The sequence below is a fragment of the Pseudonaja textilis genome, chromosome 1 (genome assembly GCF_049901715.1).
Source record: "Pseudonaja textilis isolate UNSWEBS1 chromosome 1, rPseTex1.2, whole genome shotgun sequence".
NCBI classification, from domain to species: Eukaryota; Metazoa; Chordata; class Lepidosauria; order Squamata; family Elapidae; genus Pseudonaja; species Pseudonaja textilis.
The window spans coordinates 173,245,267-173,259,380 of record NC_141990.1 but is presented as its reverse complement, the minus strand read 5'-3'; the positions used below and the strand labels follow the sequence as shown (position 1 = coordinate 173,259,380).

The 14,114-nt window shown below is 37.5% G+C and overlaps 1 protein-coding gene across 1 annotated transcript in view; it reads right to left on the bottom strand.

Moving 5' to 3' along the window:
- The window catches only part of BOLL (boule RNA binding protein), a 47,936-nt gene that overhangs the window by 17,310 nt on the left and 16,512 nt on the right, over window positions 1-14,114 (bottom strand). The window contains exons 5-8 of the mRNA XM_026696845.2: window positions 12,666-12,790; window positions 11,320-11,322; window positions 2,121-2,192; window positions 1,059-1,106 (exon numbers count right to left, since the gene is read on the bottom strand). Of these exons, the coding sequence (XP_026552630.2) occupies window positions 1,059-1,106; window positions 2,121-2,192; window positions 11,320-11,322; window positions 12,666-12,790 (248 nt within the window). The remainder of the gene's footprint in view (window positions 1-1,058; window positions 1,107-2,120; window positions 2,193-11,319; window positions 11,323-12,665; window positions 12,791-14,114) is intronic.

Here is a 14,114-nt window from a genome sequence, read left to right as displayed (position 1 = left end):
ATACAAAGTTTTGAACTTCATCACTCACTGTCATTACCATCAGAAAATATCCTTCAGTCCAATTCTATTCTGTTGTCTCTGACGTTCCTTTCTCCTCACGTCTCAGCTTTACTTTCTCTTTCCTTCTGCTACTTTCTGTTTCTCTTCTCTAATACTTCACACTTTCTCTTTCTCCTTTCAATCTCCTTCAGTTTAGTGTCTATCTTGTTGATCTCCTCTCCACACCTCACATATCTCACCGTCTCCTTCAATCAAATATCTGTCCAGTTTTTTCACTCTCTCCAACTCAGTGTTCTTGCCGCTTCCTTCCTTCTCGTTTCCCTGCCTCCACTTTTACGGTTCCTTCTTTAAATCTTTCAAATCCTCTTTCTTCTTTCTGTGTCCTCCTCTGTATATCCGCTCATCTTTCCTCGTCACCTCCTGGAGTCCTTCACTCAAAGTTCTCTTTTCTCGATCTTTTCAGTCTATGCAAATTTGCTGAATCACTGTTCGTTCTACCAAATCTCTGCCCATTCCTCGGGGATTCCCCACCTGCTGAAGCTTCCCTTTTCAGTAAATATTCAGGACTCACTTTCTATTGGCAAATCACCACTGTTTCCAATCAGCTTTAACGACATGATCTGTAAGTAATCTCTTCACTTCCTTCTCATCTATGGTTTAGTCATGGCCTCGGGTCTGCCATACTAGTATGATAGGCACTTTCACTTCAGATTTCAGGAATTTCCTTTTGTCGTGGCAGGCAATCGGCTTTCACCTTGCCGTCATCCAGGCTTCCCCTCTATTCCGCTCGGCTCTCCAGGCTATTCGTGCCCACGATGCCCAAAAGCAAAAGAACAGGTTCCAGGAATGCAAGAGACCGTTCTCCTTCCCCCCTTTCACCATGACATCACTACCGGAAGCCCCATGTCTTTACTTTCTATCCTGCTTCTCATATACAATAATTTTTTATCAAAAGAACAGGGAAAAACTACCGTATTTTTGTTCTTTAAGAATATTACATGGAGAATCAAATGGAATAGTAAAATGTGGGAAGAAGATTAAAACATATTTCAACTTACCTGGGGAATACTCCACTGCCATTGTCCAGGAAGGCATTGTGCAGGAGCCTAGGACAGATAATTTTTGGTTACTACTCTAATCAAAATTATAAAGCAATGAATGTATACTTTACACACGTCATCTTGACTAATGACCATATGTTTAATGACCATTCAATGTAATGGAGATGCTGAAAAACTGACTTACAACTGGTCATCACACAACCATTGCAGCATCCCCAGTCATGCGATAATGATTCAGACACTAGGAACTGATGTATATTTAGAATAGTTACAGAATTCCAAGACCATATGATCACCATTTCCTAGCTGGCTTCTGACCATCAAAGTTGATGAGCAAAGCTGGATTAATGATGTGATTCCTTTAATAACCATGGCAAAAATGGTCATAAAATCGGGTGCAGCTCACTTAAGGACTGCCTTGCTTAGCTATGAAAGTTCCAGTTCCAATTATGGTCATAAGTCAAGGACTCTCTATACCAGTGTGTCAAACTCAAGGCCTATGGGCTGGATCCGGCCCATGGGGTGCTTAGATCTGTGTGTCAAACTCAAGGCCTGTGGGCTGGATCTGGCCCATGGGGTGCTTAGATCTGGTCCATGGGGCCACCCTGGAAACAGCAAAGGACTGGCCCACAGTGCCTCTGCCAGCAAAAATGGGCTCCCAATCTCTTTTCAGCTGAGACAGCCTCCTGCAACCCTCTGCAGCAAAAATGGAGCTCTGGAGGGTTGCATCAAGGTCCATTTTCACAGGGTTGCAGGAGGCTGGGAGATTGGGAACCAATTTTCGCTGGCAGAGCACTCCAGCTTGGCCACACCCACCCAGACCCCAAGGTCAAATGCAACCCTGATGCAGCCCTCAATGAAATCAAGTTTGACATCACTGGTCTATACATACTTTAAATAAACATTGAAACCATTACAATTAATAAAAAAGCTAAAATATTAATCAATAAAATCCAAATGGAGTATATTTGTAATTTTTCAGTGTTTTTGTTAAAAAGTGTAATTAATGATTTCCCTTATTTACAATCATATTAAACAAATGCAATCTTTAATTGTTACCTGATAGTGATATGTTGGTTGTTGATAAATTGGCTGAGCTAGCATCACAGGAGAACTAGAAATTGAACGTGACTTTAAAAAGAAAAAAAGAACATCAATTAGTATTTTGCTGAGATGGAGACTTCCTGTAAGCACATGGTGAGTCAATGTCTTTCTAGCTTTGGCTGGTTAACAAGACAAGGGAAATCAATGCCAGATCTGAGCTGGCAAAATCTCTTTGGAACAAAGGAGAGATTTGTAATCATTAACATGACTCTGTATAGCCACTCATGTGTAGATCATGAAATTGCAGTTTTTATGGTTGGCTTATGAGTGGACTGGCAGGGATTCAGAGTTACATCAAGTTTACACTCATAAGCCAGACTTTATGGACATTACTTTTGACCGAGTCTTATATTTTCATCACTTGGTTTTTTAAAAATATTTGAATATTAAAGAGAATAAAACCCTTCAGATCAGCAAGGTCTTACTGTATTCACTGGCCTCCTTAAAAGATGATGGTGAAAATTTGACTTTAAAAGTTTTAAGGATACTAGATTTTGGAAAATTAATAATTAAGGAGCCAGAGGACTTGGAATTATAATTTTGAATTATTTAAAAGACAATTTCTGATGGGAAAATGGAGATTGCTTTGATTGTTTTTTAATGATAGAGAGACCTTGAAGATTGGACAATAGAGCCAGAGAATAAAAGAAAATGGAACAGAAATTGTAGGCTTTGGAATAGGTTTTTCGACAGAATGGATGAAATGTTTGATAAAATTGACAAAGCATAATAAAATTGAATATCTATGAAATTAATTTGAAGGGGAATTTAAATGTAATGGAAATGGATCTGATGACTTATTCCTTAAAGATAAACAGATGTTAAACAGGAAATTGATTTGGACTTTTTCTTCTGGATATATAAAAGAACTCTGCTAAGATTAGAAAAGACTTTTTAAAGAAGTAACAAAGGGATACAATGGAGCCTCGGGTCACAACTATAATCCATTCCAGGATTTTGGCCACAACCTGATTTGGTCATGACTGAAAGCATGACTGTCTGTGCATGCACGGCAAAACAAAAACAAAAAAATGGCACCAAAGGGGAAATCAGCGCGGAAAGGGAATCTTTCCATGCCTATTTTATTCACTACCCAATTTTTGAATTTGAATTAAAAAATCGGGTGGGTTTTTTGTTCGCCACACAATTTGGCTGCGAACAGAAGCATTAGTGACTTGAGGTTCCACTGTACTTTACTTATTGATACAAAAGAGACCTGTTACATTCTGAAGAATTTTCCCTTTGAAGCTCAGACGATAAGAGTGAACTAACTCTAGGACTTTTTTGAAGGAGTTAAAGAGTAATTTTAAAAATTTAGAAAAGGTTTGCAAGATTGGCTTATTTGATCATAGTTAAAAATAAATATATCTGTTTCCCTTTACTGGAAGGGAATCTTTTGGTAACAAAAGATCGATTGATCTAGAATTTGGACTTTGTTTTCTTTTTTTTCCAAGCAAATTTTATTAATTTTACAAAACAATATACAAACAAACAAAACATAAAATATAATAACGTAAGAAATCTTTCTCTAAAAAAACCAATGCAACATCTTATTTAAGGACAGAATTATTCCAAATGATCACATTTCCATATAAACACAATTTAGTATATATATTTACCTTATCTATTCAACTTCATATCTTATCCCAACTTCTCTTTATTACTCCCTTTCCTTCTATTTATTAGAATTATAACTCTTTAACTTTAGATTGTATACATTTTTTATATCCATCTGTCTTATACAATTTCATTGTTCTTTTCCAATACACAAACAGACAAAACATAAAACATAGAAACATAAAACATCTTTTCTGAAAGTTGCTTGATCCCGGGTTAAAACTCATTGTACAGACACAACTTCAAAAATCATGTTCCTTTTATATACCGTTCCATATCTTATTACCGTTTTCCATTTTCTATATAGCTTCTTCCTTCTTTTAACTCTCTTAGTTTTATTCTACTTATCTCATCTCAGTAATCATAATACTTGTCATTCTTTGTCTGTTTTCAACTATCCATTCATCTTTTCTCTTTAAACAAAACTTCTCCTGTACACTGATTGGAGTATGACGCCTTTAACTCTTTCCCCTAACCTAATAATACTTAATATCACACATAACTTGTATTGGGATTCTGTTTAGCACATCCTAAAATTACACAATGTATTATAGAGAGAGAGAGAAAAAAAAAAGAAAGAACAGCAACAGCAAAAGGACAAATTTATAGATATAGAATGTGGCTAATACCCCTGTCAATACCATTTTAATCATACATATTAATACTCATTTATATTTTAAACATTTTATTCTAAAAACGCCTATAATAACACAATCTTATGTACCTTACAGAATCCCTTTTTCAATTAGATTTACCCATTGTCTCTAAATAAATTTTGTTTCTTTAAATCTTGCTTCCCATCATTAAGACTTCTCACCTCTTCCTTTCTCCCTTGCTTGTTCTTCTCCTTACCCTTTTTACCCCTTTGTCTTTCCACCTCCCTTTTCTTCTTCTGCTTTCCCCCTTTCTGTTGTTTTCTAACCTTATATCCACCTTTCAACTCATTTTTATCTTTTTTGGTTGTTTTTTTAGGTCTTAAAATCCCTTTTTTCTTTTCCCCTTTCTTCTCCTCCCCAGATAGGATCACATGTTCATCAAAGATGGTTTCTTCTTTGTCCCAAATATCCTGCTGCGCAATCGATTCTCCATAAGAACGTACCGCCATTTCTAGAGATTGAAAAAGAATGCCCAAAGTATCTTTCCAGTCTTGTTCTTCCTTTTTGTATTTTTGATATTCAGTTTTGCATTCATCCACGGATAATGCCATTATAAAGAGGAAAAGTTTTTCCCAAAACAACCACCCGAATGTTTTTAAGCAAAGAAAAAAAAAAATTCCCAAAAGATCCAAAGTCACCAAACAATCCAGACAAACTATTTCTTTTAGCACTTTTTCCTTTCTTCCGTTTCTTTTTCTGGGGTTACTATTAAATCACAAAGTTCCAATTGAAATATATTTTTTGAAGTCTTATTAATATTCAAGTGGCTCTTTAAAATTCTAGGCAGTCTGCTCCTTATTTTCAAATTCTACTTCAATTTTTTTTCCTCTCCCTTCCCACTCACAGCAAAAGAAAATTTTTTCTTTAAATATTTAGAAATCCATATCCCTTTGGCATTAGCATAGTCTTTAGCATTTAGCATACCTCCAATGCGGGTTTTCCGATTTCTCTCAAAGCTGTTCTGTTTGGAAGGAGAGTGAAAAGAAAAAAAGTTTTCCTTTTAATATCCATTCGCTGCTTACTCAGTCTGGGAACGATGTATCTTTAAAAAGGATTAAATATCAGGATACTTTCACTGTTACTTTGTCCCAGTCAGCAAAGATCACTTTCACTTCTTCACAGCTCCTCCAGCACTTTCTTTTTCCGGCTGAGCTCTTCTATGTGGCGGCCATTACAGACCGCCGCTCAGCTGCCTTCGGAGAGAGAGATTTAGCCGGCTAGGGAAGAGAGATGCGATGTCTCTTGTCCCTGCCAGAGCCCCCCAGTCTTCACCACCTTCTGCAAAGGTGGCTTAGCCCCGAAGCCAAATGGCTCGGGGCACTCAGGCAGTGAACACAGGCAGGGACCGCGCACAGTCACGGATTCCTGCCTGCACTGAAGCGCCGCAAACCGGAAGACCAGGACTTTGTTTCCTTTATTTAAGAGAGATGCTATGGGAGGAAGAGAAATTATTTTTTATTTAGAGATGGTGATAAGCTACTAAAATTGTTTTTAATCTGCTAGGATGAACAGGGAAGTTACTTATTTTCTCTTTTCTTTCTTTTCTTTTTCATACCCCTCACTTTTTCCCTTGTACTTCTCTATTTATATTTTGTATTGATTTTTATTTTTTATTTATAATTCTTAATAAAAATATTTGAAAAATGTATTTTGCTCATATATACTCAGGTTTTAAATGTTACTTAGGAATACAGTGCATTCAGAAAGTATTCAGATCCCCTTCACTTTTGTCAATTTTATTACGTTGCAGCCTGATTCTACAGTTGCTGAACTTCATTTTTTTCTCATTAATCTTTATTCAGTACCTGGTAATGGTAAAGCGAAAACAAAATTTTAGAAATGTAAATTTACTAAAAAGAGAAAACTGAAATATCACATTGGCATAAGTATTCAAACCCTTCACTCTTTGATACTTAGTTGAAGCATCTTTGGCAGCCATCAACCTCAAGTCTTTTTGGGCGTCACCCAACAAGTGTTGCACACCTGGACTGGGGGATTTTCTGACATTCTTCCTTGCAAATCTTCTCAAGCTCAGTCAGGTTGGATGGCGACTGTCAGTGGATAGCCATTTTCAGGTCCCTCCAGAGATGGCCAATAGGGGTGAAGTCAGGGCTCTGGCTGGGCCACTCTATGACATTCAGAGTTGTCCCTATGCTACTCCTATGTTGTCTTGGCTGTGTGCTTAGGTTGTCAAGTTGGAAAGTGAACCTTTGGTACAGACTGAGATGTTGAGCGCTGTGGAACAGGTTTTCATTGAGGATACCCCTGTACTTTGCTTCCTTCAGCTTTCCTTCAACCCCGACGAGTCTCCCAGTCCCCGCTGCTGCAAAACACCACCAAGCTTCACTGTTGGGATGATATTAGGCAGTTGATGAGCAGTACCTGGTTTCTTTCATACATAACATTTAGAATTGAGACCAAAGAGTTCAGTCTATACTGTGTGCACAATTGTTAGGCAAGCTGTATTTTGGAGGATTAATTTTATTATTGAACACCAGAGAGCTCTCGGTCAGTCTGAAATGAAACCTCAAACCTGAATATTTAAGAAAGTAAAAGTGAGGTTATGGCTTTCTTGGGAGAATATCTATGTGTGCCCAGTATTTCCTAGTCGAACCACAGACAACTACAATGATCTAATACATATCAATTTTACAGAAGACAATGTTGAAAAAGCACTATGCAATCTAAAACCATCTCTATCTATTGGACTGGATGGAATATGTGCCTACTTCTTAAAAAAGCTATCCACTGCCATAGCCCAACCTCAAAGCATAATCTTTGAAAAATCTTTCAGGACCAGCTCCTTGCCAAAACTATGGTCACAAGCAATAATCATCCCCATCTTCAAAAAGGGAGACCCCAGCCTAGTTGAAAATTACAGACCAATCTCTTTATGCTGCATCACCTGTAAATTCATGGAATCAATTATTAACTAATCCATTATCCTCTACTTAGAGACAAATAACCTACTCTCCAATAAACAATTTGGTTTCAGGAAAAAACTATCATGTAATTTGCAACTCTTACACTGCAAAAACATATGGATTACACAACTAGATGGGGGCAAAGCAATAGACGCAATTTACATAGACTTCTGTAAAGCCTTTGATTCAGTGGTACACGATAAACTACACCTAAAACTAAAATCTTATGGTATTTCTGGACAACTGCATAACTGGATAGAAGCATTCCTGTCAAACAGACAACAAATGGTCAAAATTGCAAGTATTCTATCAAATTCTGTACCTGTCAATGGTGGTGTCCCCCAGGGCAGTGTTCTAGGACCTACTCTCTTCATACTCTACATAAATGACCTCTGTGATCATATTAAGAGCAACTGCGTCCTCTTCGCTGATGAGGTAAAGCTATTCAACACCACAGACAATAGTACTACCCTTCAAAAAGACCTCAACTATGTATCAGAATGGTCAAATAAATGGCAACTTCAAATCTCAACAAATAAATCCTCTGTCTTACATATTGGCAAAAAAATAAATAAATCAGAAAACAAAATACAAGCTGAATAGTCAAGACCTTGTTGATGATCCAAACTCTGTCAAGGACTTTGGAGTACTCATCTCTAATGATCTAAATGCTAGAGCCCACTGTAACTACATAGCCAAAAAGGCATTAAGAGTTGTTAACCTAATCCTATGTAGCTTTTCCTCTGGTAATATTACACTACTAACTAGAGCATACAAAACATTTGCTAGACCAATATTCGAATACAGCTCATCAGTCTGGAACCCGCATTATGTATCTGATATTAACATAGTTGAGAAAGTCCAGAAATATTTCACAAGACGAGTTCTCCACCCCTCTACTCGTTGCAGAATACCTTATGCTACCAAACTTGAAATTCTAGACCTAGAAAACCTAGAACTACGCTGCCTTTGGTCCAATCTAAGTATAGTTTATAAAATTATACATTGCAATGTCATACTTCAGCTTCAACCATAACAATACCAGAGCACATAATAGATACAAACTCAAGGTAAACCGCACCAAACTTGATTGCAGGGAATATGACTTCAGCAACAGAGTGGTCAATGTCTGGAATACTCTACTTGATTCTGTGGTTTCTTCCCCAAACCCCAAAAACTTTAACCTTAGACTGTCTACTATTGACCTCATCCTTTTCCTAAGAGGTCTGTGCATAAGTGTACCAACATGCCTACCACCCCTGTCCTATTGTTTCTTTTTTATTTTTCTTATATGTATCCATTTTATGTATTCATAACTATGTTTATACTTATACCTGTTATCTTATAATCAATTGACAAATAAAAATAAATAAAATAAATAAATACATTGGGCAACTATTAGTGTGCAGAATTATTATGTGACTAAATGAAAAATTTCCCATCTCACTCATTTATTTTCATCTGTTAAAGTGATAATAAACAACTCAAAATTTACAAATAAATATCTCTGACAAGTAAAAAAACAAAAACAAACAAACCAGTGACCAATATAGCTACCCTTCTTTTCAATAAGTCATAAGCCTTCCATTCATGGAATTTGTCAGTTTCTTGATCTATTGATGATCAACTTTTTGTGCAGCAGCAACCACAGCCTCCCAGAGATTGTTCAGAGTGGTGTACTGTTTTCCTTCACCACAAATCTCCCATTTAAGAAGGGCCCACAAGTTCTCAATAGGGTTTAGGTCAGATAAGGAGGGGTTTAGGTCAGGTCAGGTCATTATTCTTTCATCTTTAAGGCCTTTACTGGCTAGTCACGCAGTGGAGTACTTCAATATATGCAATGGTGCATTGTCCTGCATAAAAATCATGGTCTTCTTGAAAGATGCACTTTTTCCTGCACCACTGCCTAAAAGAAAATGTCTTCTAAAAACTGGCAGGTTTGGGAGTCGATTTTGAGTCCATCTTCAACCTGAAAAGGTCCAACTAGCTCATCTTTCACAATAGCAGCCCATACCAGTACGCCACCTCCACCTTGCTGGTGTCCGAGTTGAAGTGGAGCTCTATGCCCGTTACTAATCCAGCTAAGGGCCCATCCATCTGGTCCGTCAAGAGTCACTCTGATCTCATCAGTCCATAAAATCTTTGAAAAATGTGTCTTGTTCAATGGTGGTCAGATTTCAGTCTTCTTTACCTTGGCCATGTCTCTGAGCAATGAACACCTTGTACTTCTGGGCACTCCAGGTAGGTTGCAGTTCTGAAACATGACAGCACTGGAGGATAATGGGTTCATGTTTGGTAGCTGGTAGCTTCATGTTTGATTCTTCTCAAATCTTTGGCAGTTAAGGTCTTTTTTTTCTCAACACGTTTCTTGTGAACTTGATGACTATTTGCAACATGACGTTTGATGGTTTTGTGATAACGCCTCAATATCTTAACATTTTTCAAGAGTGCTGCATCCCTCTGAGACTTTTTACAATTTCTGACTTTTCAGAGTCAATTAGATCTATTTAGCCCATTTTGCCTGAAGAAGTTGCCTAATAATTATGCACACCTTGATATAGGGTATCGATCTCCTTAGGCCACACCCTCCCTCATTACACAAATACACATTACCTGATCTGCATTTAAGTTTATAAAGATTGGAGGTGGAAAATATGCATAAAGGATGAATATGGTCAAAATACTCACTTGCTTAATAATTGTGCACACAGTGTAGGCTTGATCAGACCAGAGAAACTTGTTCCTTACAGTCTGAGAGTCCTTCAGGTGTTTTTTTGCAAACTCCAAGTAAGCTTTCATGAACTGAGGAGAGGCTTTCGTCTAGCTACTTTGCCATAAAGTCAATTCGTGGAGAGGCTGCAGTGCTGGTTGTTCTTCTGCAATGTCTCATTTCCACACAGGATTCAAGGGCTCAGTCAGATTGGGTTCTTGGTCATCTCTTACTAAGGCCCTTCTTCCCCAGTTGCTCAGTTTGACCAGGTGACTAGCTCTCAGAAAAACCCTGGTTGTGCCAAACTTCTTCCCATTTAAAGATTATGTAGGCCGCTGTGCTCTTAGGAACCTTCAGTGCAGCAGAAATTCTATTGTAGCCTTCCCCAATCTGTGCCTTGCAATAATTCTGTCTCTGAGTTCTGCAGGCAGTTGTTTTGACCTCGTAGCTTTTGCTCTGCTACAGTTTGCATTGTTAGCTGTGAGGCCTTCTATAGAGAGGTGTGTGCCTTTCCAAATCATGTCCAATTTAATTTACCACAGGTGGACTTCAATCAAGGTATAGAAACAAGTCAGCAGCAATCAAGAGAAATGGGAGGCACTAGAGCCAAATTTCAAGTGTTGTTGCAAAGGGTCTGAATACTTATGCCAAAGTAATATTTCAGATTTTTAAAAATAAATTTACAGACATTTCTAAAATTCTGTCTTTACTAAGCGTAGATTAATTGGAAAAAATGGATTTCAACCACTGTAGAATCAGGCTGCAGCATAACAAAATTGACAACAGTGAAGAGGGTCTGAGTACTTTCTGAATGCACTGTATACTTGCATTGTTAAAATATTATTTTTTGCAAAAGAGGAGGAATAGGTTTCATTAAGTAACTTAATGCACATCTTATCTAGGATTGTGTGCTCTATCTGTTTCGTTATTCATGGCAGACTCCTTCATCTTTTCATTTCCGGAGAGCCTTGAGGGAATCTTTGAGGAAGAAAGGTAGTACAGAAATGTGAAACAAAAATAATTTGTATACATATCTTTTTTGGTTTCAAATCAGCCTTTATTTCTGGATATTTTCTGGATATTTCTGTACAGTTTTCTCAGCAAAATTTCTTAAGTATCATTGCCTGCTACCAAAAAGCTGAGAAATAACTGGCCCAAGGTCACCAGGGTTGGCTTTGTCTCTAAGGTGGTACTAGAACTCATGAACTCCCAGTTTCTATCTTGATGCCTTCACCACTACAACAAACAGGCTTTCATATGCATCAACACTAATTTAATTTATTATTAGTATTATGGTTTTTTTTTTAACTTTTCTTAGGTCCTTAGTAGCCACTTATGGAACCCTACCTCTGTGAAATAAAAAGGTTACAGCCAGAAAAAAAAAAAGTTTATTGTGACATTTATATTGTGGAATAGGCTTTCTCTAGATGTTAGATAGGCCTCCTTTTAGATTGGGGTGGGCAAACTACGGCCTGGAGGCCACATCCGGCCCATTGGTCTTTTTAATCCGGCCCGCCGAAGATTGGTACAGAATTAAGGTTTGATGTGAATGACTGAATGATTGCATTCATTTGATTTTGACTTGTAATGACAGGCATTTCGACACCAGGTGGCAGCCCATCTGTCAAATTTTAAAAGTCAATGAGGTTCCCCGAGCCAAAAAGTTTGCCCACCCCTGTTTTGGATCAAACTCTTCCAGAGGACTTTTAAAAAATAACCTTTGCCTTTTTTCTTAAGTATTTATTTATAGTTAACACTATTATAGTCTGTATTATAGATGTAATGTATAATATTGGATAAAATTTTATTGTATTTAAGAGTTTTTGAAGACTTGGCAACACACAAATTTGTTAAATAAACTTGTTTTGAAATCAACTGAAATTAACCATGATAAATATTAACTATAAAACAGCTATCCTTTTATACTTATCTATAATTTGGTTTATTTTTGGTTTGATGTGAAAAGCAGTTGAAGCAGTCCATTATGTTAGTTAATAATGATTTAGTCTTGGCTTAGTGCTGTATATGAATGCAGTGTTCATCAAGCTAATACAATGAGGAAGCTGGCAAGGAAGGTTGCAAATTGCTCCATTAAGTTGCTCCTGATTTTTCACCTGCCTGCAGCATCTCCTCCACTCATAACAGCCTCTGCTGGTTCTCCTTATCTTCTATGAGATATGGGCAATCTGATTGTCCCTTACCATGATGCATGCATGGTCTGTATTGGTTCTCCCCAGTCTTCAATTTAGTGTGATCTGTGCTAGCCCCCTTGGGCCACACCTGCATGGCCTCCACCAGCTTTCTCAGGCCCTCCTCCCTTCCTGCCCTCTTTATCTGGGACTCCAATCTCTTCCGGCTTAATGACCCACACATTTTTAGATTAAAAGAGCAAGCCAAACTTCTCAGGATTGCTGTTGTAACCCATGGACTACCTGCATTAATATTATTATTTGCAACAGCTGTATGCAAAGGTAACACAGTTATAAATCTGCTACATTAACTGCAGTTTACAAAGCATGCTAACATAAAGAGCAATGAAATAAAGCATATTATTTATCAGCAAATCTGATATTCCTATATAAAAAAGAATTACCCATGGCTGAGGAACAGATGCAACTTCAGGAGTGTGAAAATAAGCTACTCCATTATGGTAAGTGTACGGATACCCAGTTGAAGTTGTTAAGTACATTGTTCCAGCTGCTGGCATTATACTGGAACCTGAAATAATGACATAATAAAATTTTGTATCTTTTTATTTTATCATTTTGTGCTCTTAGACTAAAGTTTTTAGTTAGTAAAAATCAGATATGTAACGTATGTAAGTTTGAAAATTTGGGGACAAAAAATTAGTCAGTCATGGAGGTGTCTATTAAATTTCCTCAAATTTCTTAGGCAGGAATTTTAAGTACACACAAATTGTTTTACAAGTAGGATTTTATTGATGGAAGAGAAATACAGTGGTAATTTGCCCAGAGTCAATCAGTTTGGTGTCTATAACAAATCTGAGACTAAGACCTAAGTCTAAATCTGCATCATGAGTAACAGGGAGACACTGTACAGAACTTGACATATAATTCTAAATTAAGGCAATAGTGATAAACAGGTAGTCCCCAAGTTAAAACTACAATTGGGTTGGAAATTTGTTGCTAAGAAATGCAATCATAAAGCACAATATCACATGACTACATCACTCAGCAATAGGAATTCTTACACTGCCTATTGCCACATTAATTGAATTCTATGGGCCATTAGCCAAGAACCCACCCCAATCCAAGCTAATCTAGACTTGATCCCTTGATCCCTTTCAGGGGACATATGACGGGTCCTCGTACTTACAGTCATAGCAGCACAACCCCAGTCACATAATTGTAATTTGGGTACTTGGCAATCAGCTTACAATTAAGTTGTAGTGTCCTATGGTCACATGACTGCCATTTTCAACATTCACTGCCAACTTTGGACACACAAAGCCAATAGGGAATGCAGTAGGAGGTTGCAAATGGTGATCATGTGACTGTGGGATGCTGTGACTGAATGGGAATTATGTGACAGTAGCAAGTGGGATTGCTGGAACTCCTATAGTCAGTGCACTCATGTGATGTCACGCTTTACAACCCTGTTACTTAAGTGACAGAATTCCTGGTCCCAATTATGGTTAGTAAGCAAGGATCTCTGCAGAAAGTTATTTCACCACAATGAATTTGTATTGTCTATAGCATTTGCCTGGGAGAAGTGTGGGTCTAAAATTTTTCCATTGTCAACAGGTTCCACTTCAAGCAAATTTCAAAGTTTTACAATGTTCATTTATCAAATGGAATAGAAATATTGTGGTTCTCCCTTAGCAGTTTGAATGGCTGGAAGTGAAGAGAAAGTAGTAGTAGGTGGAGAAGCTACAAAGAAATAAAAGGGATATGCATCTCTTGCCCATAACCCTCATGTGGCCAGACTGAATGCAACATAGAGGGATTCTTGATTGTTGATATAACATGAAAACGTAGGGTGAATCAGAAGACTCGTGTACAGCCAATAGTCTCTTGATTCT